Consider the following 27,998-nt stretch of genomic DNA (forward strand, 5'->3'; position numbering starts at 1 on the left):
CACATGTGTAATTTCAACACATTTAGATCTGCAGACCATCACTACTTAATCTAGAAAAAAATCTCTGCTTCTATATTCTATTTCAAGCAGGAAATCTATGACGTGTCAGAGCTCCCAGATGTTAGCTTCCACAACGCAAGTTTACATCCACACCTATTTAACCTCAAATCAGTAAAAGAGGTCATTATCAACATATTTCATATTTAGTGGGATGATTGAGCAAGTGGGTGCAAAGGGCTGGCATACGATCACAAAAGATGCATTAAATAACTTTTATGGATGCATTACTACATTTTTGCCAACAGAGGGTGTTGGTGCTTTTTCATTGTTAATGAGATGAGTTTAAACAGACACTAACCCTCAAAATTCTGTTAAAGTCCTCCTTGTCGACTCTCAGGAAATGACAGTTGTCCTCTCGCAGGACAATGGAGGCGGCGCGGGGGGCGTCGTTGACAAGCGCCAGCTTCCCAAAGTCGTCTCCTTCATGAAGAGTGCAAACAACACCCTGTCCAGGACAGCATACTGATCAGTTACTGGGTGATGAATCAACGTCCCGGTCAAAGCAGTATAATCAGTTTGATGTCTCTAGAAGTAACATGATTTCACAAGAGGAAAATACCTACTTTTCCATAGATGACAACATTGACTGAGCCCTTTAAAATGATGTACCAGGATGTGCCCTCCTCACCCTGATTGAACACTAAGGGAGAGAAGATTTGATTTCATATAGGCTGTCCTTGTTGAAGTAATACTGATTGTGTGCTGAGCAAATTCAATCGTTAATCAGCATTAACAATGCATCTATTACACATTACTATTTTTATCAGATTACTTACATACTGTTCCTGCTTTTGCATGGGACTCAAAGATCAGCACTCCGGCCAGCTCTCTCTTTACCTGCAGAGGAAGATCAGGAGGATCAACATTAAGAGAAAGCAGCCAAATTAACAGTACAGGCATGCTGTATGTGTGCAAAGCTTAATATTCCAGCTATTCAATGCAGCACAGGTGTTTAAAAGATTTCTATAAATCTGAATGTGAGTGAAACGCACAGCAGTCCTCACATCACATTTCTTGTTTTTTGGTTTGACTGAATCCGAGCAGCAAGACAAATGGATGATTTTAGTTGTAGAATAATCCCCTGAAGCTAGGCAGTACATATTTGATGCCTTGCTTATCCAGCGTGTACGTCAAAGTGTTCTTGGACAGGATCAGTGAATGAGTGTTTAATAGATAACGCAAGTTTTCATCTTTGCATCATTTTTCTTCACTCTCACCACTCAAATGGGACCAAAAGGTCTAATGCGCCAGATATGATGTTTTTCACCAGGAGAAAGATGTAATTTCATTCTGTGCATTAAGAGAAGGAATAATATGGTCACAAAATGCAGGTAAACTGTACTCACAGTGGTGGAGAGGTGTGACAAGGCCTTAATATGAAGCAACTCCTCATAAATGATCTCCAAATCATCCGCTGTCCTTTCAGATGGACTAAAAGACAGAAGATGAAAGAAGTCATGAAACAATCACCCTTTTTATTCCTTTACTGATTTCTGCTTCAGATTCTTACGGTTTCCTCAGGATCATCCTCAGATGGGCATCAGGCCCGATCTGTGAGAGAAGCAGCAAGGTATCCTGTAGCTCCTCTTGGCTCTCCCTTCTTTGGTCGTCAGTGGGGAAACTGGCATCCTCCTGTTCATCGTCCAGAAAGCGGTAAAAAAGGTACTTGTCCTGGAAGCTCAGCTCCTGGTCCACTGCATCACAGAAACACAGCGCAGACAGCGGGCATTCAATTTCAAATCACTGGATCGCGCGCTGCACACGTGCAGACAAACATCACACAGAGCCTCACCGTGGTTGAGAACACCTTCTTCCAGCAGCACCTGCCACATGCCTACAGCCTGAACGCGAGAGTGGACGCATGAGCTCTGCTGCAATTGCCAGTCAACCAGTTCTGTCCCCACACAACACCGCCTAGGAAAGACAAATGCCTATATGAGCTCCTACATGGCTGAGCAGGTACAAAAGATCACTTTGATTTTCTGTTTGTTCTGTGTTTTATGAACTGATTTCCTTTTTCATGATTTTCTGCTGTTATATTTTATTCTCTTGAAGTGCAAACAGGGCTTTGCTATAAAAGAGCTTTTATATTCAGCCGCTGTCTACAGCTTGTACTGATAGATGTGGTAAATAAAATTGAATATTATGTGAATACATTTAATGTCTTCATAACAAACAAAATTATGAAGATTTATTAAAATAAATATAACTGATGATTGACAACAAACTATAAACGCAACACTAAGACGTGGTGAACCTTTACATTTACACATCAGGCAAACACAGTTCAACATTATCATTTCTTTGAATCCACTAAGGATATTTACTCACCTTTTAGCTCTCACCAGATAAATCTACCTGGCTGCGTGTGTTTACTGCCCTTTTTGCACCTGTCAGTCCAAAATAAGCTCCAGAACATGTGGTGGAGCCTATCCTAGCTGTTACTGAGGGGAGAGGCAGGTTGGCAGTCTATCACGGGGCTAACACAGAGAGAAAAACAACTATTCACACTCACTCTCCCACCTATGGGCTATTTAGAATCACCAAAATAACTGTGGGACTGTGGGAGGAAGCTCGAGTACCGGAAGAGAACCGATGGCCACCCACTGGCTGGGTTTTCATCTGTGCCCCTCTGGTTACAATGCAGATTAGAGTTTCGAGATTTTACCATAAAGTGTTTTCACACCTGCACAACAACCCTGATCTCTTCTGAACATTACCTGGTGAAGCTCCTCAGTCCAATAGCTGTCAGCTCTACTCAGGCAAAACACCATACTAAACCATCTGACACTGGCCAAAGTTCATCCCACACATCCCAGTTTTTGATGTTGGATACTGGCATAAATCCTTAATGTTCTTCAACTGCTTTCTTCGCTTTTAGAGAGTGATAAAAATAGAAAAAAAATAATAAATACACTTTGCTTGAGTGTTTCCATTAAAAAGAAAGGGGTGCCAAATGAAGCTTATGCATAAGTTCAATAAGGGGTCTCACATCTTTCTGTTCCCAGGTGTTGCCAGCTAAATCTAAGCTTCACATCACTTCCACTTTCCCATGCCGTCAAGCTGTTTGTGACATCACTGATCTAGTCCAATCATCTTTCTCCTGGCCGTCTTCAGGCTAATTCACACTGCGTATTTTAAATCATCTCCACCACCAGCGTCTAAACCCGGGGGGGTCATGCTCTATTCCCTATCACCGCTGGGCTTCTGTTGAAGTCTAACCACCAAATACCTCTATCTAAATTCTCTGCATCAGTAAATCATGTTCATCTCTGTCTAATGATCTCTCCTTATTGAACTAACCTGTACGTCTTCAAATGGTACTTCCTGTCTCTGATCATGTGAGGCGCCCTGGAGAGGATGGCGTTCCGGAGAATCTGCCCTGCATGGAGGATCTTCTCGGAGGGGACCTGCCCGGTAGAATTTCAGTTAAATCTCAGCACACTGTGGAGTTTGACTGAGTGCAGTGATTGTGTTTACTACCTGAGAAAAGCATTTAGGGTGGGGTTTGGCTGGACTTTGAATGAATGACTTCTGCAAAATAAAGTGAAACATAAAAAAAAAAAAACGAGAGGAGGTGAAATAAAATGCCTCATGCATGACACTGAAACTCAGGCTCTACTGATGGCATTACACTGAATCTCACAAAGTAGGTAAAGCTGAAGGTTCGCCAAAGAACAAAACAGTCCAGTAATTTGCGATAAAATACATCGGGGAAGAAACAATGTGTCAGAGAGACAAGTCCGGTCTGATGTTTTTCCTCTCACTGTGGGGCCACAGGATCTCATCCTTGCTGTTACTGCATGACTCACAGCTGACATTATGATTTTATTGCATTCAAATTTGATTTTTATTTACTTTTTATTTACTTTCCATACCGTTCCGTTAGCACAGTCTTGACTGATGCATTCAGTTGCTTTAATGGGACACAGATACTGTGAATTACAGTATGGGAGTGCTTTTTTGTTGTTGTTTTTGATTTTTCCAGCTTAGGATGGCCACGGGGTGGGCTGCAGGACTTTGACATTTAAAATGCATTCTGAATGCTTCAGAGAGCAGTGCAAGTCATGCATTTCTGTGAAAGCTTTAAAGCCTCATCATTTATTTACAAGACATTAGACCACTCAGTTGCCAAAGAAACTGGGCTTATTTATATATGTTATAGTAAATTAATTCTGTCTTTGTTGGTTACATAACAAGAATGCACACTTTCAGTTTCTCTTTTTATGTAAGAGAGCGATTGTGATGTGGCTAAACTCCATAAGTGAACAACGCATGTAGTTCTATAAATCTGCTGTTATCATCTCAGTGGTCAGGAAATGACAGCAGGAGAGGGGACAGGAACTGTTCTGGATGGAGACGAGAAATCCAGTCACTGTGTTTATATTTAGAGCAACTTTAAACAAACTTCACATTCCACACTTATTTCTGTGCCCCACTGAGGAGGTGAGCAACAGTACAGGATGCTCTTGCGGCCTCATAAAATGAAAAGGTTTCATTCTAAATAGAGACAGAGGAATTACCTTATTCAGAGGTTTGGAGACAACAAACGAGTTGTTGCTTATGTTCTCTTTGTCAGGCAGTCCTGGTGGGGAAAAACAGAGGATGTATGTTAGTCATGAAGGATCTGTAAAGATCCTGCAAAGCTGCAGAGAAAAAAAGACTTTATAATCGCTGAGATGTCCGCAAGTTATAATTAAAACACACACACAAGAAGCTTTACAGGGGAATCAAATTTACTATAACAAAAATCAACTAATCCTTGAAAACAAAAAGGATGCATATACTGTACATGTTCTGTTAGAATTTTTTAATTAAAAATTGTATCCTGAATATTCAGTGGTGGTGTGAAGGTTCTCCGTCACCTCCACCTCCTCTCATCCGAGAAGCTTCTGAAGAATGAGAGGTGAAACGTTTTCAAGCAACTCAAAGAAGTCCAGACGCTTTTCTTTCCAAGCTCCTTAGAACAGCGGTCTCCAACCTTTTTTGCGCCATGGACCGGTTTATGCCCCACAATGTTTTTCATGGACCGGCCTTTAAGGTGTCGCGGATAAATACAACAAAATAAAACTAGTACCGGTACCGAAAAAAAGAAGATTTATTCATAACACACGTGAAAAGACCCAGGAAAACCAAGTTAACGATCAAAACGATAACAAAATAACGCTGAAAACCAATAAAAACCCTGAAAACCATACATTTCACACCTGAGCCTCAACTCTCGCGGCCCGGTACCAAACGACTCACGGACCGGTACTGGTCCGAGGCCCGGGGGTTGGGGACCGCTGCCTTAGAATATTCAATGGTCATTTTTTTGTGCTGAATAATTAGGTTCCTCCATAGACTATGTAGAATAACCGTCAGTGGTTTGAATGTCAGATTATGTTGGCCTGCATTACTATACTTTCTTCATACTATTTCTTTTTGTTGGACCACCCTGACTTCAGCAGTGCCTTCATTACTCATGGCATACATTCAACAAGGTGCTGATTTTGGCTCATATTGACACGATAACATCACATAGTTGCTGCAGATTTCTCAGCTGGACATCTTTGATGTTTTTCCAGTTTTTGGTGACACTGTGCAAACTGTAGCTTCAGTTTCCTGTTCTCAGCTGACAGGAGTGGCACCACTGTGGTCTTCTGCCGCTGCAGCCCATCTGCTTCTGTGTTCAATGTGTTACATATGCAGAGTTGCTCTTCTGCAAACCTTGGTTGTAACACATGGTTAATTGAGTTACTCTTGCCTTTAAATCAGCTTGAAGCAGTCTAGCCATGTTTCTCGGACCTTTGGCTTCAACAAGGCATATTTACGAAGAGAACTCCAGCTCTTCTACTGACCATTCTCTGTAAACCAATAGTGTAAGTTGTGTCGTTTCTGCTGCTTCTGAAATACTCCAACCAGCCTGTCAAGAACCAACAACCAAACCACGTTCAAAGATGTCTTGAAAATATCTACATGCCTAAAATTGTATCTCATTGTTTCATTTCTATCTGCTCTACTGCCAGCGTGCAAACAACTGTCAAAAATAAAAATAAAAATAAAAGTACTCACTTTTAGTACAACATTTTGTGAGCAAATGCCATACATAGTTGCTTTTACAGTTGACATCATGGTTTCTGTTTAATATTAATCCTTAAAAAAATAAATTTCCCCAAAGTTCTCCTCACCACAAGTGCAAAAAAGAGTGAAAAACACTGAAAGCACAAACATCTTATATAACCTACTGTATACGTGGTTCAGCCCGGAGGATTTCTGCATTTTATTGAAAGCTTCAGCAGCAGAGAGGGTCATTGCATTTCATGCTAACATTAAAGACATGTACCAGCCTTGCACGGCTTTAGTATGAATGATATTTTTCATGTTATGTGTTTGTATAGAATTTGTGCATGTTTACAGAAGTTAACACATCTGCCCATCATTTTGTTTGCAAAGCTGTGATATCAGTTCATTCATCCAGGAATGTAGAGTAAAGTGAAAGTTAAACCAAGTGTTGGTCATTTGCCAGGAAAGAAAAATGCTGTTTCTGAGAAGAAATATTTTCCATTGTAGTGGCCAAACAAATGCATGCTTAGGTGGAGTGCATGACTGGAGTGAAGAAAACAATGCTGACCTGTTAATAACAAAGTGATTTAAAAGCGCACTGTAAGAAAACAGTTTAAAACATGTTTAATTTGCTGTGACAGTAACCGCCGGTGCTTGTGGGACTTATGTCTTTCTGCATCCGTGCATCGAGTTAAAGCTGTAAAACCCCTCAGTACTCAACTCTATGCTGCAAAAATACTCAAGCCCCAGCTCTTATATTGCTGCAGCAAAGCATGCAGCAATCAAAAAGGCACATCCACTTTTAAAAGCTACAGTAGTTAATCAAATCTTAGCTTTAGGGACTGTAAGTTTGAGGCTGGGAGTACTTTACAGGAAAATCTTTAAAAAGCATTTTCTTTAAAATATGTCCATCATCATTAAAAATACATAACAATAGACAGTGACCCCAGTGTTGGTAAACCAGCAGACTGGATTTATGGACTGCCGTTCATCATTTTTATGATACGTGACTTTGAAGCAAGTTAAGTGCTCTGTTTGAGCAGAGCAAAGTCAATATCGAGTTAGGTTGCAACAGAAAAGCAGAAATGATAGTATCAGCCTCGACACAATGCCAGAGGTTCCAACAGTAATGGAGTTAGTCAGAAAGAAATACAATAATAGATCCTTTTTATTCGTAGGAGCAGAAAAATTGGTTGTTTGTAAAAACATTTATAAAGTCAGAGGAGCCATTTACTGTAAAATGAAGAATTTCTTCTTCATCTTGATAAACTCTGAAGACAATCAACATACTAACACTGAAGTAAACTGAATCAACTTGAGGACGGCATGACAGCCGAGCAATTAGGAAGCACATCAGCAGTGAGTACTTTTTTTCTGCCTGTACTCTTGCTCCATTTCATTTAGTGAAACGGAGGTGCCCTTTCTCTAAATTTCCTGTCTCTCTACACCATCGGTCACAAAAATGTTTTATCATTTGTGACATAAAAGCTGCTAAAAGTAAAACAAATCCACAAGCTTTTAAGACTATAACCATCTGTGCAAGCTACTGTGTTTAAACGTGTCGGAGCATCAGCACTGCGACATTTTACAGTTGAATGTTAGGATGAGATTTTATGCAAAGTTCAGTGAACGCTTCAAAATCACAGGACAGGCTGTGATTTTGAGGCATTTGTTGAATATGATGGCGTAACTGCCAATAATAACTGACAATGTTAGGAATGAAATATATAGTTGTTAGGTCCAAACGAGGTCACTTACTGTCTGCGTTACAACCGCTTTCCATGACACCATAGGGTGGGGCGAGTAGTCCAGCCATACAGTGATGATATTTCTATAAAAATAAAAGCACATACCAGTTACACTTATAAATAAAATAATGTTTAATGTAAAATAAATTGTATAATATATATATATATAATATGTATCAATAGGAATCAAATAAATGCATACAGGTGGAGTCAATCCATCATTATTACACCAAAACTGCAATTAAAATATACTCTCGATGGCCTTTATTTAGCTGCTTCTGACTCATCAAGATCACAATAACTGGAAAAATACTTAAATGTATCTCAGGAATCACTCTAGGACTCAAAAATCTATACTTCTTAAATGTCTTTCCATGTTCTTTATCTCCCTCTTTTCCAGCATTTCCCATCTCTGCCTCTCATTAATGGCAGCACAAGAGGAATAGAAATCACCCCCACTGTCATCACTTGTCTCTAGGCTGTGTGGATAAAAAAAAAGTCAATGAGGGTTTCGGGTGTCTGATGATATTTCATTCTTATTAGTCCTAACATGCAAATGTAAGAACAGTTCAGTGCATAATTATTAAAAATAGGGGAAAACCCCATACAAATACCTCCTGTATGTTGCATATTTCTTTTTGCCACTAAGTACATGTCCATTAATGCTGTTCCAACCGCAGAGAGCCACAGAACAAGCACAGCAAGACAATACAAGTGTACTTCCCTCGCACCATAATTGTGTCCTGAGGCAGCACAGATATTACATAATGAACATCATACTGCACCCGTGCACTTACAAATGCAATGTTCATGACACTGGAGCACTAATAGGACACTCCAACAGTAACCAGCGAGACAGTTTTTTTCAAATTCAGGAATAAAAAACACTAAAGATGCATAGAATACCACCTTCCCCATTTAATTCCAAATTATTTCTGTGGTTTTTAAACTAACACTGTTTTCCTAGCAGCATATTACTGTACAAATTGTGTTCAGCCAGCTTTGGAAGTAAAGTATAGTTAGATGGTACAGACAACTACCTTTTAATAACGTACACTTAGCCAGTCACACAGCAGCAGCTTGATGCATTTAGGCATGTAGACATGGTCAAGGTGACCGGCTAAAGTACGATCTGAGCATTTCAATGGGGAAGAAAGGGGATTTAAGGAACTTTGCACATGCCGTGATTGTTGGCGGAAGACAGACTGAAACTCCAGAAACTGCTAATCTGCTGGGATTTTCCCACACAACCACCTCTAGACTTTAAAGATAATAGTCTAAAAAGAGAAAAGATTCAGTGAGCAACAGTTCTGCTTTGAACTGATAGGAAGGCAGTAGTAATTCAAATAACCATTTTTAACATGCAATGTATGCAGAAGAGCATCTCTGAAAGTACAGCAGAAGACCACCCCAGGTCCACACACAGTGTATACCTTCTGATGGCTGCTTGCACCAGGTTAATGTGCCACAAAATTCAGATTAACTCAGGCTTTATTTTTGAATATGACAATGATTTTACTGTATGCGAGTCACCTCCATAGTCAGCGGAGCTTCAATAGAGCACCTTTGGGATGTGGTAGATTCTCATCATGAACATGCAGCTGAAGAATCTGCATATCTGAAAATCTCTGGGGAATGTTTCATTGTTGTGCCAAAAAAAATTAAAGCATTTATGAAGACAAAATTGGGTTGAAACTGGTACTAAAAGGGTACAACTAATAAGCCTTTGAGTGAGTGTGCATTTGTTATCGTATTTTAAACTTTGTCACTCAAATAACGAGATCTGCATACATAAATACCAGCTATTCTGCTAGGATTGCAAATTAATGCAATATTATAATTGAAAATATATTTGGATGCCCATTTAGTTTTTCCTAGAGAACACCATTTTCCTAAAGTTCTTGACAATTTTTTTGTGGAACATCTTATATATTTTATAGCTGATTTCCTTATTTCTTACACACACAATCCAGCTCCCAGAGTCACTCGCTATAATCCATGTTTATATGTCACTCCAGCACAGCTAATTGTTAAAATTATATTTTCTTAATAGGAATTTGCCAAGTAGATTGGCAACTCAAGATTAATATGGGGTGAAAGACGAACAAAAACTGATTATATGCTGCAGCAACCGTGTACTAGGTCAATAAAAAGCTGATTGAGGACCACTTAGTGCCAGACCAATTTTCCCTACCATCATATCTTCTGGTCAGTGGAGACTGAATGAAGGCAAGAATGCTAGAGCCTTTTGTTCCCCTGATGGCAGCGTACTCAGAGGTCATGCTTTAAACTCAATTCTGCACTCTGAAGTCAGTTAATCACTTAAGCAACCCCTCAGTGGCACACAACCTTTTCCCTCAAGCCTTTTAGATATACCTCAGCGGCCTCAGGTTGTAACTTGACTTGTTGCTCACCAAGATACTAAACGGTATAAGCTCTCCAAGCTCTGATTTTGATAATGTGTCTGCTGTGAACATGCAAAACAAGATATTTCATTTTTAATTAATCAATGCAAAAGCAGTGATTCATTAAGAGTCCGGCAATTCTATCAATCTCGACTGACAATTAAAGGATTTAGGATTAAACTGAGGCACGCATGAACAAATGAACTCAATCCCTCTGAGCCAGTAAAGCCATGCTCCCTGAGGGACTGAATGCAGCAGATGGGATGGGAGCGTTGTTTTCGAGGGGGATTAGGACCGCTGTCAGGTGTGTAAAAAGCAATCAGTTTCTATTTTATTCGTAATGACGTCTTTGACTCTTGTGACACACAACACGATATTTTCTGCAGGGAATTGTTTTAATACCAGCTCACTGTAACCTGCCATGTTTTCAGGACTGTCTAACCTTTTGCCTGTATAAAAACTGTCTTTGTTTTATTTTAAAACAACAGGCATGTAATAATAAAATCTTTTAAGTCATTAAAAAAGATGTTTCTCACTCAGATGTCATTTTTTATCATCATTCTTCATTCAGTTTCTTCTGGTTTGATGGTATATTAAATGGAAAAAAAAACATTCATTTTTTCATAAAAGTCTCAGATGAGAAAATTAGTTCAAAATGTATATCATTTTCTTTTATTTAATAAATGTATTTTTTTTTTCTTTTTTGTAAATGCAAAGTGAACATTCAAAATTGACATTTGTTATTCCTTTGCAACAAGTTAAACAAATAGTTAGACAGTTATATTTTTAATGTATAAAAACACAACATAAAACAATCTAGTCGGTATCTTCTGGAGAAAATTAGCATTTATAAGCCAGACATTAGAGAGGCAACAATCTCGTCGAGGCGTACTTCCAGAAATGTCAAACTGCTGCTTAACTGAAATGAATCAGTCTGATTATTCACTCACTGGCCTTTATTGCTTTCATCCAGATTAGAAGATTATTAGAGCATCAAATCAGCTCGCAGATCAGCTAGACTGGTTAAAACTGCAGCTATACTACAATTACTTTGATAAGTAGATTTGGCACAAAAGTCATTTCTGACATTTTATGAGGCTTGTTTATTAAGGTGTCTAAATGTGCCTGGAATGCTCCTCTGAAATGCTAATTCAAATATTTATTTCTCAATAAAATAGCAACAGCATCTGCTGCTCTGTGGTCTGCCAGACTCATCAAACTCGCAGTAACCCTACTCAGCCATACCTGCCCAGTCTAACTGTGCCTCTCAGACATTACCTTATTCCTAAGACTGAATTTAGAGCCAACTTCGAATCAGCCTTTTTGTTCATTTATTATAATTAAAGTCCTTAACTTTGGTAGGTAACTTGGATCCAGAAATCTTTCAACCATGACAACATGGACACTAACAATACTCAGGTAGCCTTTGACCTTTAAATGATGCTTGATTGATTCCTCTCTTTCTTTTCCCCAGTCAAGTCTGCCCCGTATTTAGCAGGTTAAAATAAAATAAACAATAAAAGGCGAATCAAATAGACCAATATGGCAAGGTTGGGTTGGTCGATTTGGTAAAGTAAATCCGTTGGGCATCTTTCTTTGCCTTTAGACAATAATTCTGATGGCAAAAGAGCCAAACGGGACAGGCAAATAAAAAAATAAATAAAAAAATAAATAACATATCTGGAGATACATCCGTTGCCGGAAATTTCTTCTTGTTAAAATTGAGTTTTTCCTTCCCACTGTCGCCAAAGTGCTTGCTCACAGTGGGTCATATGATTCTTTGGTTTTTCTCTGTATGTATTATTGTAGGGTCTACTTTACAATATAAAGTGCATTGATGCGACTGTTGTGATTTGGTGCTGTATAAATAAAACTGAATTGCATTGAAAAAAAAAATGATGCTTGATTGGCACTCAGGGGCACATACAGCACTGCACTATCCACAGCAATTACACCACAAAGTGAACATGAACCACCTTTCATGTTGTTTACAACAAATTGTGATCAAACTATCCAAATGTTGTAGCAGAAATGTTTTTTCTAATCTTCTAACATCCAAGTTTGGTGAGCTTATATGAATTGTAACCTTAGTTTCCTGTTCTTAGCTGACTGGAGCAGCACCCTGGTCTGGTCTTCTACTGCTTCAAGGTTTAATGTGTTGTGCTTTCAATATGATGTTCTGCATACGTTGGTTGTAACAAGTGTTGCTGGCAAGTGTTATAGCAGCTGTAAGCATTTTATCAATTCGCCTTTGATTCGCCTTTGGTTGTGTGAAAGTATCTTTAGGAAGGGAGAATGTACTGGTTCAAGTTTTTAACACAGAGTCCGTATTAGGACTCACAGGCAGTTTGGAAAATAACATCCACACTTGTACTTGAGCTGATTCTGACAGCATAATGTGCAAAGCATCAATTAGAAAGACCAAATAAGATATGCAAATCAAATTATCCTTCACAGTTTGTCATTAAGTCAGCAAGCACAATTAGTCAGCCCACAGTTTTTGATTCAACCCTTTATCCAAATGAATGACTGTTTTATTTCCATGACTAAATTCATGAACTTTTGCTTAAAGCAGATCAGTAATTTTACAAATACTTCAAAACCAAGAATGATGCTGTTTAAACTGATAGTAGAGCAGACCAACACAGTCATGAAATTATTATTTACAATTATTTACAGTTTTGGACATCAAACATGGTGAAATAGGACTTTCATCCAAGACACTGGTGTAAATTCAACATGGGAATATTGTTTTCATCCCTTTTTTTCTATTCATTTTTACAATTGCATTTCACTTACTGTTAAGTTTGGTTTTTACCTTTGTGCAAAAACTCTATATTTCATAAATATTTCAAAAAATTGCAATGAGAAAGAGGTTGTCGTTGGAGGCGAACGCCCGGAGTAAAAGTAGAACTATAGATAATAGATCTAAAAAGTTCAACTCAAAGAGCAGCTTAAAAAGGTCCTCTTTTCAACCTGAAGTATAGAAATGAGGTATAAACATGCTTCAAAAATATGAATTTACTCATTTGAAGTAGCATCTTCAAAGCTGAACCCAGAACAAGTTCAAGTTCAAAGAATTATAAATAATAAAAAAACAATGTTCCTGAAATTTCTGAAAACAAAAGGTTCAAATGTAATGTTTGCCCACATTCACTCTATAGAGACTAAAAGTGAACAAATTTCAACAGAAAAGGTAATCTTGCACTTCTGAGCGATGCCACAGATTAACAATAGTGAAGTCAAGATTTTTTAATTCATTTTGCATCATAATCTCTCAGAGAGGATCACTACTTTCATTTTTTTGTTATTTTGTGTAAGTGTAATATCTAATATCACCCTTGGTGATTGCTTGTTGTGCACATCTGACTTTTTTTTAAAGAGCCAAAATTTAGATTTCCATTTGCTCATCTTAATTTGTTAGGAAGGATTCAACCAGAAAAGGTCACAACCATCCAAAAACACGGTTCAAACTGTGTTACGAGCCACGTAACGCTGTAACACTGTCACATTAGCTAGGAGTGTGTAAGTATAGTGGCGTCTGAAAGATCAAATGAATAAGCCTGGATGTGCTCTTATACATCTCTTAACTCTGTTCTCTTATGATATGTCATTTGATGTTTTTCCATATGCATTAAACAACTGAAAAAACTGTCACCGTGAAAATGAAAATAAACATCTAATGCACAAAGGTGGTGTACTTTAAAGAGATGACATATATGTTTTATATTATCTATGTCATAACAGCAGATCAGTGAAGCTATTAACCGAGTCATCTCAGTGCAGTCTCAGTTCAAGTTCCTTCACGGTCTTTCACGCTTGAGTACGTTATTGCGTTGTGAGCATCACCGAGCATGAATGCACGCCTGTATTTTGAATAATTCACGAGAGATTACATAAGCAAACGTAGTGCAAACTGTTCTGAAAGTGTTCAGCAGTTATTCTGAATATTTATAGGGATGCTTTGAGTTAAAGGGAAACCATTTAGGGAAAACCCTCCCAAGAACTTCATTTCTGCAGTAATAGATTTTCTTCCAAACTAAATTCAAACCATGAGGTAGGACTGAAAAAAGTAAATTTAAGCTTTTAAACTGAACATTCAGTTTCATATATCTAAATTTGCCCCGGTAATTACAAGGTAACTATCCTGCAACTAGAAAGATACATTTCTATGAAGCATTTTTCATTTCTACCTTTTGTTTCAAATGCAACAAATCAATTTGATCGCTGGAAAGCTTTGCAAATGTTACCTAAAGATGCTACCAGAGTCCCATGCAGCCTGCTACTGAAAGCTTCGCCACGTTCTCTTAATCCAGATGTTGGCAAACACTCCAAGCATGTATGTCTGATTTTAGGATTTCCAGGGTATCAAGCAGTCAGTCGCAGGTCACAGTCAGCATGGTCCAGCAGGATCCAGCAACGCCCTCAAACTGCTCTCAGAGCAGTGTGAGCAGACCGTGTCAGCCGGAGAGCTCAGCAGTGTGCGAGTCAGCTGCTGACTTCTTCTGAGCAGCAGTTGCTAGGTGATTACTCAACTCCAGTCACCGAGCACACGGGAGAGCATGCTCAATCTCTCCCTCTCTCCCTCTCTCTCCCTCTCTCTGTCACAAGCTCAAGCTTATCTATTCACACAATCCTGCTCATTTTCAGCATGGCCACCTTCATAAAGCAAGAGCAAAAGCGAAGTGAGGCCAGTCACAGACAGGATGCGAAGACTAATGTTCAGGAAGCTAAAACTGACTGCAATGAACTGCAGATGTGCCAATCAAAGCTGAATTGTGGTTTGATTTTTATTTCAAGTAAAGTCTAAAATTGGATATTTGGATGTTTGGATGTTTTCATTTGCAGACAGAAAAAGTCTTGTGGCTTTGCACATTATGTGTTATACCTGAAAAGTACCACCCTGCTTCTAGTTTGTCAGGTGTTTGACATCTGCCAGTATATATTGAAGTATATACTTCAATATACTTCAATCAATATTAAGAAATCAAACAGGGAAATAATTGAAAAATCCTTTAGAATACCAAGAAACTATGAATACAATATAAAGAAAAACTTTAATTAAAAGTACATAGGTAGTACATGCTGAATGAGTAGCATAGGCTGCTGAGCTACACCCAATACTAAGTAATATAAAACAGTTCAGTGTTTCCAGTTTAGTGCACTTTAATTTTCCACTGAAAAATTGTGCCAATCTTTAAACAGAATATGATTCAGTACAGCTGTGCTGTCTCATAAAACAACAGCTTTTTGCAGTTAAAACAGAGTTAAAACACTGCTCATTTTTGTATTTTGGCTTTTTATGATTGTCTGACATATGACATTAAAAATGTGTGAGTTGACAGTTAATGAGTTGTTTTTTTATTGCATTTCCAGAACTTATGTGTGTCTTATAAAAGGCTGAAGAAGTACATAAAAACTGTGCAGCACAGACACTGAACCAATCAGTGGTGTTGTGTTTTTTCAAAAAGGAAAAAAAATGTTGTTTTGCGTATTTCCTGGTGTAACTTATCAAAATAACCCAATACTAGCTTCATATTCCCAGTAATAGAGATACATAAAGATTTAAATTCCTATTAATGTCCCTTTCAAGAACAGAGAAAATCTGAATCTTATCTCTGACTTTGTTACTTATCAGAGACACAAGACAGCCATATTGGATTCCTGGAGGTGATTATTCACACTATTAAGTGTTTAACCTATATACTCACTGGCCACTTCATTAGATACACCTGTTCAATTATTTATTAACACAAATATCTGATCAGTCAACCACATGGCAGCAACTCAACAACACGATTAAGATGACCTGCTGAAGTTTAAATCACATTTTTAGAAGGTCCCAATCTGGGATGTCTCCAGTAGGGTATGGTCAGAATTTGTCATGAACAACATCGAAGCACAGATCCATCCTGCCTTATATTCTTTAGGGCACATTTTGAGCCTAAATCATACCTGAGATTGATTGACACAAACATGACATAGAGTTAACTGTATTCAAATTGTGCAAATGACAAATCTGCAGCAACTGTGTAATGCTATGATGCCAATATAGATCAAAATCTCTGAAGAATGTTTCCAGCACTTTGATGAATCTATGCTACAAATATTTAAAGCACTTCTGAAGGTAAAAGAGAGTCCCCATTAACTAATGAATCAAGATATAACTAATGACATGGCCAGGGAGTGTATACAAAGAATATATCATCAGCAAAGTGAAAAAGTAGAAAGTAAAAGAAGCCAGAAAGCAAAATACTACATCAAGTGTCATCTAATGGATGTTTATTTATTTTAAAAATATTTTAATTATTAATTAGTCACATCACATGTCTTATCTCTCTTAATCCATCAAAGACAACCGAGAGTCATTTTACTTATTTATTAAGTATTTTGTCATTTACATTCTAATTTCTCAACATAAGACAATATGAAAATACCTACAAATTTAAATAGTTATTCATTTTCTACAGGTATTGATACTGAGAAGAAAATGGGATTACTAATGAGAGAAGGTGCTGAAACACACCGAGAGAACAAAAATGGGCTTAGATTCTGCAACAACTTCAAGAGAATTTTGCAAATGAAATCCTATTTTGATTTAACAATCTTGAATTTGAATTAATACAGGCTTGTACTGAACAGGCAATAGCATAAATTATATTTTGTAGCTGCTAAAGTCAGTGGAAGAAGGAGATATCCCATTTTTCTTATTTTCCCCTCATGTCACAAATTTGATCTGTATGACTATGTGCCTTAACTTGCAAGTTTAACTGAGGTCGGGGACGCTGGTTGCATTACTCTGCCTTGCAATTTGGCTCTGTTTTTGTGAATTAAGAAAAATAAGCAGCCATGCTGGCAGTGTTATCATAGTTGGTTGTAAAATTTGGTTTGCCATATAAAAAAAAAATAAACGTGTCTCAACAAAGTCAACAGGGTTCATCCTCTTGACACAATGACTGTGATGAATCGGTCAGCCACATTGCTATCCACGGAGCAATTCTTCTAGTCTGGCTGAATACGATTACAAAGATCAGCAAGGGCGGCTGCAGCTTCACAGGTGCTGTTTTATTTTACAGAAATTCAGGTTGCAGGCTTACGATGATGTAACAACTCTGGGCGGAGATAAGGCAATTATACGATGTTGATACAATCTTCCTGCCCTTTCGTTGCACGTATCCGCCGACCGCTCCTATCAGAGGATATATGTGGCCTGATTTTTCCAACCTCCCCCTTACCCAGTCCTCAGACCCTAGAGGGCATGTTGCATCCCTGCCACTTCCTATTCATCACTTTTTTTCCACAGGTTGCACACCGGGTTGCTTCTATAGACTGATGATAATGACATACCAACCTCCCTGCTGGGCTCAGCGACCAACAGACCTGCCCTAAGGATGAAAACACTGCACATATAAGCATCTGTAATTCCATTTTACTCAATATACTATATGTTGAGTGTGCACATGCCTATAAAACTCCATTTGTCAGATCTGATAGAAGATAACAAAGCCTGCAGGCTGATGTGATTGTAATACAGCCGCCTTGCCACCCAACAAGCACATATTACAATTGTGTTGTTTCAATCACTGTGGCCATCGGAAGCAGGAAACAAAGTAAAGAGTAAGCTGATGACCAGGCCGTCTATGCTTCAGTCAGCCTCCCTGTGTATGCTGAGCTTGGCTCATGTCTGCTGTGTTAAACAAACAAGCACACGGACAGCTTCTGTCACGTGCCGAGCTACATGAAAGGCACTCTCGGTGCTCGGACGATTCACCATAAGAACATAAATATTAAAATTGCACGCATGAGCGCTCAGGCTTTAATAATCATAGATGTCATACACCAAGACATACAACATTTTAAGGAACAAATATGGAGCAAAGTGTCTTGTTAACATTAGCTCTGTGTAGAAAACCTTTCTTTATATGAACTGGTGAAAATGGTGAAAATGAAAGGACAAAACCTGAACCTTTGACCCCCTGTGGACCAGATGTTGACGTAATTTATCATCATCTGAATGGCCATTTCACAAGACAACCATCATCAAAACACCAATTGAGATAATATATATTTACCAGCCACTTTATTAGGTATATCTGTTCAACTGCTCCTTACTGGTAAATGGACTGATTCTTATATAGCGCTTTTCTACTCTCTCGGAGTACTCAAAGCGTCCTATACAACATGCCACATTCACCCAATCTCACCCATTCTCACAAGCACTTTATCTATACTTAGTGCTATCTAACTACATTCACACACATTCATACTCCGATGGACGCATCGGAGAGCAACTTGGGGTTAGTATCTTGCCCAAGGATACTTGACATGCAGACTGGAGGAGCCAAGGATTGAACCACCAACCTTCCGATCAGTAGGTGACCTGCTCTACCTCCTGAGCTACAGCCACCATCTACTGCACCTTTCAAATTTGGAGGTGACTCATTAGATTTGCGAATGTAGACATGGTCAAGGATGGGGGCAAAAGGTGGGTCAAGTGACACTAAACGTGTCACAATTGTTGGTCCTAGACGACTTGGTCTGAGAGTTTCAGAAACTGCTGATCTCCTGCGATTTTCCTTCACAACAATCTCTAAGATTTACAGAGAATGGTCTGAAAGAGAGAAAATATCCAGTGACTGAGCAGCAGTTCTCTAGGAGAACTCTTGTTGATATCAGATGTTAGAGAAGAATGACCAGACTGCTTCAAGCAGAGATGAAGGCAACAGTAATACAAACAACCAATCATTACAACCAAGGTATACAGAGGAGCATCCCTGAATAATCAACACATGAAACACTGAAGCAGATGGGCCACAGCAACAAAAGACCATACCAGGTGCCACACCTGTCAGCTGTAAACAGACAACTCAAGCCAAAATTGGCATACTGCGTTGAGTTCTGATGCAGTGGGTGCCAGGGTAAAAATTTGGTGTAAACAACATGAAAGCATGGATCCATCGAGCGTTATAGAAGTGTTTTTTAGGCAGGATAACATGTCATGTAATAGATTTGAAGGCAATAAAGGTGGTGTAACCTTGTGATGCTATCATATCAATATGGACCAGAATCTCTGAAGAATGTTTCCAGCACCCAGTTGACTCTATTCCACAAAGAATTGAGGCACTTCTAATGGAAAAATGGTGAACGGTGAGTGTACTTTATAACTCCAAGTGACTTCCGGAGACTTGAAGAATCAACGTGCTAAGGCACGTCAAAGTATTTTCCCAAATGCATTTACTATGTTACGTTTATCCAATTTGTCACCTCTCTGTAATTCTTTTATTTACTGTATTATTCCAAACAGAAGATTGAAACACCTACAGAAAAAATACACTAAATTATTCACAAGTATAATCATAAATAAAGCTAGTGTTGTTCTCACTCTTGGGACAGTTCTGTGTTGTAGGGAGGAGGTGGTGGTGGAGGAGGAGCCGGTGAAGGAGAAGGAGAAGGCGTGTAACTTTGTTTAAATGCTTCCTTTGGCTCAGATCAGAGCAGGTAATATATTTCCTTTAGCATCACTCTTTTCCCATCTCCTCACATTAGCTGTAATCAAGCTGTATTCTTCTTTTCACCCAATCTTTCAGGGGCTGGAAGCAGTAAGAACACTGACCTGATGCAGCTTAACATTCAACATGCACCACAGAATGCAATTCAGCTTAAATTAAGACCCTGTGAAGCAGCTGAGCTTTATCTGCAAAAGCAACCATCAAGACACACAGGAAACTTAGAGTCACCACAGAACATCAGAAGTGACTCACACAGTCTGATGTCTGATGCCACCAGTAACAAGATACACCTTAAACAATCGTTCAGCACTGCAGTAAAACTATGAGGAAAAAAATAAGCACATATGCCTGGAAGAACATTCAGGCGAACTGTTTGTATGACCAACAAACTGCAAAATACTGAAATGATTATCTGTCTCGATCGTGTGAATTTTGACCGCAGTGCTGCTCAGGTACAGGCTGGCTAACTCAGCACATCTAACAATAGAAGATCCATGTATTGATGCTAATGCTGTAAATCACTTTTCTGTTTTTTTAGATGAAGTTCTGTACAAGAAACACTGCAAGGACGGGAGACATCTCAGCGTAGGACATATCTCATTTAGAGAGCTTCAACTTTAAACTACCCATTATCCTTTTTTTCCTACACAAAAATACCAATTACCTTGACAAAATTTTAAAAAGCCTCAAAATTACATGTGCAAACTCACCACATTAAAATCATAATGAGCACTGGAGAACTCAGAAAAGTGCCTGGTAAGATCCTTGCCTTTTAACAGCTGTGCCTGTGATGCTGCAAAATAATACTTACAAGCCCAAGTCTTAAAGTTAGATTTAAACACTTATACTGTAATATTATTAGTTAGAAAATACAAGAATGGACCGTCACACAAGCAACAAAGAGGACCAAGGTTGAGCAGAAAGCATTTCAGTGCCATTATCTAAGGAATGCATCTATCGTGGGTGTGACGCCCTTCACAAACCTTGAACTTAAACCTGAGTTTGAGACTGGAGCTGTGGGGAACTCTTTCCAAATATAGACACTCATTAATTTTAAAAAATCAGAAGCCTCGAAAAAATAGTATCTGTTTATCTTCATGCGCCAAACAGCATCTTCACCATCACTTTGCAGTGAGTCTTTATATTAAGTAACAAACAAGATCAAAAAGATCCAAGAGTGAGATAAGACAATCTGGACAGCAGATACAGAAGCTCGAAAATCTAATTTGAGACGAACCGAACTGAAGAGGTCGCCCGGGGGCAGAGGTGAAATGTGTATCCCCGTTGAACTTCCACGTGAGCATACACACAGCCAAATTAAAGTATCCAGCCACACACAGCTTCTGATAGCCAGTGTGCTGGAACAGACACACAGCCCATAACTTAACCCGCTGATGCCCTTTGGTCCCAAAGGAAATGGGCTGTCTCTCTCTCAGGAACCCAGCCCAGCTGAGGGGGAGGTGAGTGACGAGAGGAACTTCTACACAGCGTGGCACCCACCAGCCCACAGCAGCAGGAGACAGAAATATGAGTGAGATATTTCTGACTGAAGCGGTCCATGAACATTATGTTTGTCTTTAATTTACAGAACAAAGTCATTTCTTACAAGTACTTAAACGTTTTATACTGAATGTTAATACCCAGTTTTATACTTACACTGAATGACTGCTGAAATGATGTTAGTGTGAGTGAAAACACAAGGCTGGAGAGAAAGTTTCTCCTCGGAGCTACACTTCCATCTAGTGGTCAAAAGGGATAAACCAACCGTTCATAAGTCAAAATCAGACGGAGCACTAGCAGAAGGTTACAGTAAAAGAATTGGACAGATTTTTCCTCCAGAGGCCCAACAATAAATTCATAACCCAACCTTCACTGATCCACAGGTGGTGTACACCACCTACGCTCTGGAGAGCGCTCAGCTCAATTGGTCACAGTTTTCAGATTTAACATTTCAGCTGCAACAAGAACAGGCTAGGACAGGTGGCTGTTCTCTGACTTTAAGCAGCCCCCTCAGTTACTCACAAATTAAATGATAACTGGAAACCAGCGTGTGCTGCCTTTGAGCTACCCACTCAGCTGATAAGGCGCTGCTTTGTCTTCAAATGATCAAAAGCGGTCTGAATTTTCTGTTTATCACTAAAATGAGAGAAGTTAGTTCCTATGGACACATTTACTCCATAGCATTTTCAAATCTTACTTTGAGACTTTGATGTCTGAGATGTGCCACAAATCGTAATGACCCAGATAATTTCTGTATTCTGCAACAAGTATAGATGGAGCAAAACGAGGCACATACCTCCCACAGAGACCTAAACTCCCTCTGCTCGATGCGTAGGAGCTCACTGAATTCCCGTGTAATGATGGTAGCATGTCGGGGAGTGTTATCCAGGATTGACTCCCCAAAGGCCGTTCCCGTCCCCAGTGTGCATATAGTAACAGCATCCTACATGAGATACACCAACATCACACACATTCCTCTTAGATCATTCCTTCATTGGGATTAAAATTTTTCAACTAGATGAGAATGCTGTGAAGTTCAAATGTAATATTCTTAGCAAATGAATTTATGCCGATCGCACAACTCTCAAAGGTTAAAGGAGAACTCCTGAGCACTCCATACACTCAACAAGATACAAATATATCACTCCAGTAAGCTCCCAGACAAATAGGCTAAGGTGTGCAAAGTTCCACTGTTAACAAATGGTCAGTAATATTCCCTCATCTAACTTTTATTTTTCAAGGTGGAGCTTTGCTTACAAAATTACCGAGGTCTTCACAGAAAGAGTAATTCAGCTTTGGGTGCAAATTTGGAGCATTAGTGTGTGAAGCTAAGATCGATTAAGATGAGTGTGATCTTGTGTGATACGCATGAAAGAAGAGAGCGATATCTTTTAATTATCAATTACTTCATCAGCCTTCATTTTAATCTGGGGCTTTATGTGATGCTCGTGAAATTATACCTGATAACTTGATGTCTCGGACACCTTTACATCCAGCGAACCTGAGAGAACAGCATACCAGCACGTGCCAATATCTCCTTGTCGAAATACTGGGAAGAAAAAAAAATGGTTTGAGAAAATAAAATGGATGCACCGTCTTGTCCTCAGATTAGTTTCAGAGCTCGCATTTTCACCTACTGGTGATGCCTTTCTCTAAGCACTCGTAAAATCCGCACAGGCATATCTGCTGCAGCAAACTGGGGTGAAATCTCTCAAAGGCCTTCACATTTTTCAGCCGTGCCAGGATTATGTCAACATCTGCCCCCGAGCGCTCTGCTGGTCTGGAGAAATACAAAGAACAGCGTGATGTACAGTTAACTAAAAATCTACATGAAAAGCTAACTGCAGAGCTGCAGAGCCTGCATCATTCAAAGCAACTGAACTTTTTTTTAAGTAAAGTTTACTTTGAACTCTGAAACATGAAGCTCTGCAGAAGACACCATTAAATTCTCACACTGTACTATTCTATTTAACAAACTTGAAAGTCAATATTTGGTATGACCACATTTGTTCTTCAATACAGCCTGAAAATCTCTGACAAATTCTTTCTTGTAATTAAGTAGTCGTCGGTAATAGTTTTCCAGGTTTCTCAAAAGATCTTGTTTGCATGTTGGACAACTATTGCTCAAGAGCACCTTAAAAATTAAAAGAAAGTCTCAAGACTCTTGCATGGGTTATTTTGAGCTGTGGATCATGCAAACCTATTTTAACTGAGTCCAGGAATAAAAATATAGCAATTAACAGAATATGTACTCTTTAATAAAAGCACACCAAATTTTGTTTGAGACTATCTCTCGCATCTGTCTCATTTAGAACAATTTGTTTTTATTCTACAGTCAGATTTTTGTTGAACCAATAATTTCGTTCCTCTCAAACAATAACTGTCAATTTTCCAGTGTGCACGGCTGCTGCATTCATGAGTTGCATTGCAGCAATAAGAAAGGCTTTATTTCCAAAGTTGCACAGACCTTAGAGTAAAAATTTCTTTTGTCCTTTTATTTAAATTGAAAAGCCTGACCCAGTTTTGACTCTTGCTCCATTTTTAATGACACGTTCAAACTGAATATCATTTGTTATTGCACTAATCCCTGCACTGAATTTTTACCTCTCTGTTCTGTGCCTGTCTCACTTTTGTTACACTCAGTCCAGAGCCTCTGATGTAACTTGTGGGTGGATGAACTGCAGCTTACATCACCTTTGAAACAAGGTCCGGCTTTTTAAAAAAGTGAAACCAAACATTATCAATAATTCAAAGATGGAAACAACCTTTGTGCTTTTGTTTTTTGAAAATGTACTGCTCTATAGTTTTACAATACACTAAGTAACAGCTTGCGAAAAAAAAAAAAAAGACTTTTCATCGTGTATTCCCTGGAAACCTTTAACCTCACATTATGCCTCTATAATTGTATGTACTCCTTGATAAGACCCTATGTTCAGCAGTGCAGCCGCTTTGAATGTATTCTGTTTTTCTACCCTGCATTATCATAATCAGGACAAGGCAAGAGAAAGAGAGACTGAGAGAAAGAGCGAGATGTGTGGGAGCCTGACTTTCAAAGCCAGTGTCTGTTTGAAAACTGACCTAGATGAAAAAACAGAAAGAACAGAGAAAAAAGCAGAAAGTGCCAGTTTGACGTGCAAGTGAGAAACTATTATTTTCATCATGCAAGCTTGTTACAATTTGTACAATGCAAACAATGATGAATCTAATGACCAGTAATCCAACCTGAGATGTCAAATAATGAGCATATTGATGAGTGAGATGTCATCTTTCTGTGAGCTTAGTTCAGGAAATGACACAACTGCTTTTCGTATTCACCAATCTTTTCCAAACTGTCAAATAGTCAAGCGGTTTGGATAAACTTAGATGTCTATCTATCAATGTAAAAGTGTCAAATGAATGACAGGGTGACTCATGGATGCTGTTTGCTGTTTGGAAAAGGTGAGTCACCCAAGAACCATTTGACTTGAGGGACACAGGTGGCTTCTACAAGCAAGCAGAGGATATTACTGTGTAAACACGTTGCTGTGTGTAGCTGTTGTACTTTGGACCTTTTGATATATGCTGCACCCCTTATTGTCATCATCCTGTAGATCAATAGTAAGCAACACACTAACACCTGATCTGCATCCAGTATATACTTGCATATTGGCCAAACTGTCTAAGCATGTAAATGTAAAAATAATGTGTAAAAAAAAACAACAACCATGCAGTAAGAATTAAGATAGATAGATAGATAGATAGATAGATAGATAGATAGATAGATAGATAGATAGATAGATAGATAGATAGATAGATAGATAGATAGATCTAATATTACAGGTCCTCAATACAGCTGCTTTATTCTCTTCTGACAGCAGGGGCAGAACCACGGGGTGGTCGGGGTGGCCGTGGCCAAAACAGACTAAAGGGCCACATCTCTCTGACAAAACCATCAACACAACAAATGGTGAAGCCAGCCTGGCTGCAGTTTTTCTGACTTCATAGTGTAGGAATTAACACATTCACCTAACAAGTGAAAGATCCCTGTTTGATCCAGCAGAAGATAGAAAGAGTCAAGGAGGGGCAATCGTTAAAAAAATCTATGAGGTTAAACACGCAGAGTTACCTGCTGTGGTGACTGTTTGTGAATAAGGGAGCAGCAGAAAGAAGCAGTACTTTATATGAGTCCTCAGTAATACTTGTACATGGCTGCCATGTTTGCACAATCAAGTCAAAAGAGCACAAGATTGAAAAGTTGACTGATTTTCCTGCAGCATTATGCCAAGCAGAAAAAAGATTTTTGCTAGCTGAAGGACTCCAATATAGTTAATGGTCATAGCTTGGCCACCCTTGCAATAATCCTCTATGTCCGCCTGCATTCAGCAATTTCATTACTGCTCACGCCAAAAGTTGCAGAACAAATTTCTCTCAAATAAAAAAGTACTATACATTATAACTAACAATCCATGACACATATTAAATATCTTTTAATGTATTATTATAATGATATCAGTATTTGATCTTTGATCTTCTGGTAGTCACAGAAAGCAGTTTGCTGCTGATTATTACAATAATCCGAGATAGTGAGCAATTGAAGCAAGTAGAATACATCAAAGAGCCAAGTAATTGGCTTTGACATAATTAATAAATCCCAGTCTGAAGCTGATGCCTTTGCTTTCCCCAACTCTACAGCTAAGTGGATCACTGTGCGTGACTCCTTTAGCCAACAGTGAGGTCAGAGGCTGTAGGATCGGTAACCTTGGCGCGTCCAGGGATGCACTAATTCACTCGCGACGTCCTAATTCCGTTTATTTGAATGTTTAAATGCAGCCACTGAAACACAACGCCCAAGTTCCTTACAGGATAAAAATCCAAATCGCGTTATTTCCTCGTTAATTCATCGCTCTTACACTAGCCTGAGATGGGTCGGGTGAAATGGTATAAAGTGATTACCTCTTATCCAGACAAATCATCCACTCGGCAGATTCCGAGGAATGTGAAGAAGTGTGCGCTGCTACCATCTTGCGATCCTGCTGCTGCTGCTGTTGCTAATGCGGAGGAGAGGGCTGGACCAACGACAGCAGCGCTTCATCTGCCTTCACTCACTCACTGCTGACAGTCCTCGCTGTCCCTGCTTACCTGGGCGGAAGCAGCGTGGACGAAAAAGAGCCCACACTGACGGGTTTTATGCGGCTGTAGTGAAAAGCTAGGTTGTTATGAAAGAAAATCTCAAACTGAGGACGGCAACAGTTTTCAGCAGAGATGTGGCTGAGGGAAAAACAGAGCTCGGTCACTCATTATTTTTTTCAGCAATGGAGGTCAGTTTCTGCTATTGCAATTTTTAGGCACATGCAGGTAAAATGAACGCAGTCTCATAGATCAGTATGTCCCAGTGTTCGTGTTATGATCAAACTGTTGCTTGGAATTTTCCAGTCATTTCATTTTTAGAGCTGTTGAACTTACACCGAGAGCTGTAAATAGAAGCAGCTTTTGTTGCTTGAATGAGATGAGTCAGCACAAAGTGGCACTTCTCTACTGAAGGATACTGTTGCAAAGGTGAGGTGGAGGGCATACAGGTGACCTGTGATTGGTAGTAATCACATTAATGTTCATAAGTATTTAGACAGGGATACAGCTTTTGTAGTTTTGCTTCTGTGAACCGCCACAGATGGTTTAAAATCAAACAATCGAGATGTGATTGAAGTGCAGACTTTCAGCTTTGATTTATTGGTTTTTACAGACTTTATTTTCTGAGTTCCCCCATTTTCAGAAGATCAAAATTAGTTGGAAAATTGACTGAAAAGCAGCTCCATGGCTAGGTGAGACCTGTTGTTCAGTTTTCCACTGGCATTTTCAATATTCAATATGATCCAAAGTGATGCAAAAATAAACCAACAGCAAATCACTTTAGTTTTTTTATAAACAGAATGGAAGAATAGGTTGACTCAACAACAACAAAAGGCCCGGAAGACCACAGAATAACGTGATGTGACAGCCGATAGAAGTAGCAGGATGAACTCTGAAGTGTACAGGGATATAAGCTCCATCAGATTCAGGCAAATGCTGAAAAACTAACCAGACAGCTCTTCACAGTGCAAATGGACAATGAGCCAAAGTCGCAAAGGCAACCCAAGATTTCTCAGGGCAAAGAAATGGGATAGTCTTCAACGGCCAAGCCAGTCACCTGAACTAACCCAGTGGAGCATGCTGTTCAGACATTTAACACAAAACTGAATGGAGAGACACCCACAAACAAGCAGCATCCAAAGGTGGCTTTACAAAAGGCCTAATGGAGCATCTCAAGGGAGGAAACGCAACATTTGGTGAAATCCATAGATTCTGGACTTCACGCAGTCATTGATTGGAAATGTTAGGACATGTATTTAAAACAACCCCTTATTTATTTAATATTAGTTTAATTTTAGGGATCTGTCAATGGAGGTCTGTGCATAGAAATGGCTACCACCTAAACGGTTTAAGTTAAATCCCTTTAATTTAAGCTAAAATTCTGCACTTAAGTCACATTTTTAATTGTCTGATTTAAAATCACTGTGATGGTGTAAAGATGCAAAATGGCAACAAAATCTTTTTTTTTCCTATAGATTGTGGACCTGATCAATTACAGACTACATACAGTCAAGTCCAAAACACTGAAGCAAACTATCTGAGTACACATAGCTGTTTTAACTGACTGCAGCACGCCTCTCATCCCTGTATAGTTGATGACATTTCCAACATATCAAAGTGGGAAC

The 27,998-nt window shown here is 39.0% G+C and overlaps 1 protein-coding gene across 3 annotated transcripts in view; it reads right to left on the bottom strand.

Moving 5' to 3' along the window:
* The window catches only part of rapgef4a (Rap guanine nucleotide exchange factor 4a), a 37,960-nt gene extending 11,506 nt beyond the window's left edge, over positions 1 to 26,454 (bottom strand). The window contains exons 1-14 of one of the 3 annotated variants that reach the window (XM_087829845.1): positions 26,200 to 26,454; positions 22,905 to 23,047; positions 22,728 to 22,816; positions 22,064 to 22,210; positions 7,864 to 7,936; positions 4,584 to 4,645; positions 3,544 to 3,594; positions 3,364 to 3,470; positions 1,853 to 1,974; positions 1,571 to 1,754; positions 1,407 to 1,491; positions 837 to 897; positions 624 to 700; positions 359 to 505 (exon numbers count right to left, since the gene is read on the bottom strand). In XM_087829845.1, coding sequence (XP_087685971.1) covers positions 359 to 505; positions 624 to 700; positions 837 to 897; positions 1,407 to 1,491; positions 1,571 to 1,754; positions 1,853 to 1,974; positions 3,364 to 3,470; positions 3,544 to 3,594; positions 4,584 to 4,645; positions 7,864 to 7,936; positions 22,064 to 22,210; positions 22,728 to 22,816; positions 22,905 to 23,047; positions 26,200 to 26,267 — 1,416 coding nt within the window. In that variant the 5' untranslated portion in view covers positions 26,268 to 26,454. Of the gene's footprint in view, positions 1 to 358; positions 506 to 623; positions 701 to 836; positions 898 to 1,406; positions 1,492 to 1,570; positions 1,755 to 1,852; positions 1,975 to 3,363; positions 3,471 to 3,543; positions 3,595 to 4,583; positions 4,646 to 7,863; positions 7,937 to 14,508; positions 14,621 to 22,063; positions 22,211 to 22,727; positions 22,817 to 22,904; positions 23,048 to 26,199 lie in introns of those variants that run through there. The other 2 variants (XM_087829846.1, XM_087829847.1) reach the window with 2 other exon arrangements.
* Positions 26,455 to 27,998: the final 1,544 nt, after the last annotated feature.

Source organism: Neolamprologus brichardi, chromosome 16, assembly GCF_056152115.1.
Source record: "Neolamprologus brichardi isolate AB-2024 chromosome 16, ASM5615211v1, whole genome shotgun sequence".
Lineage (NCBI taxonomy): Eukaryota > Metazoa > Chordata > Actinopteri > Cichliformes > Cichlidae > Neolamprologus > Neolamprologus brichardi.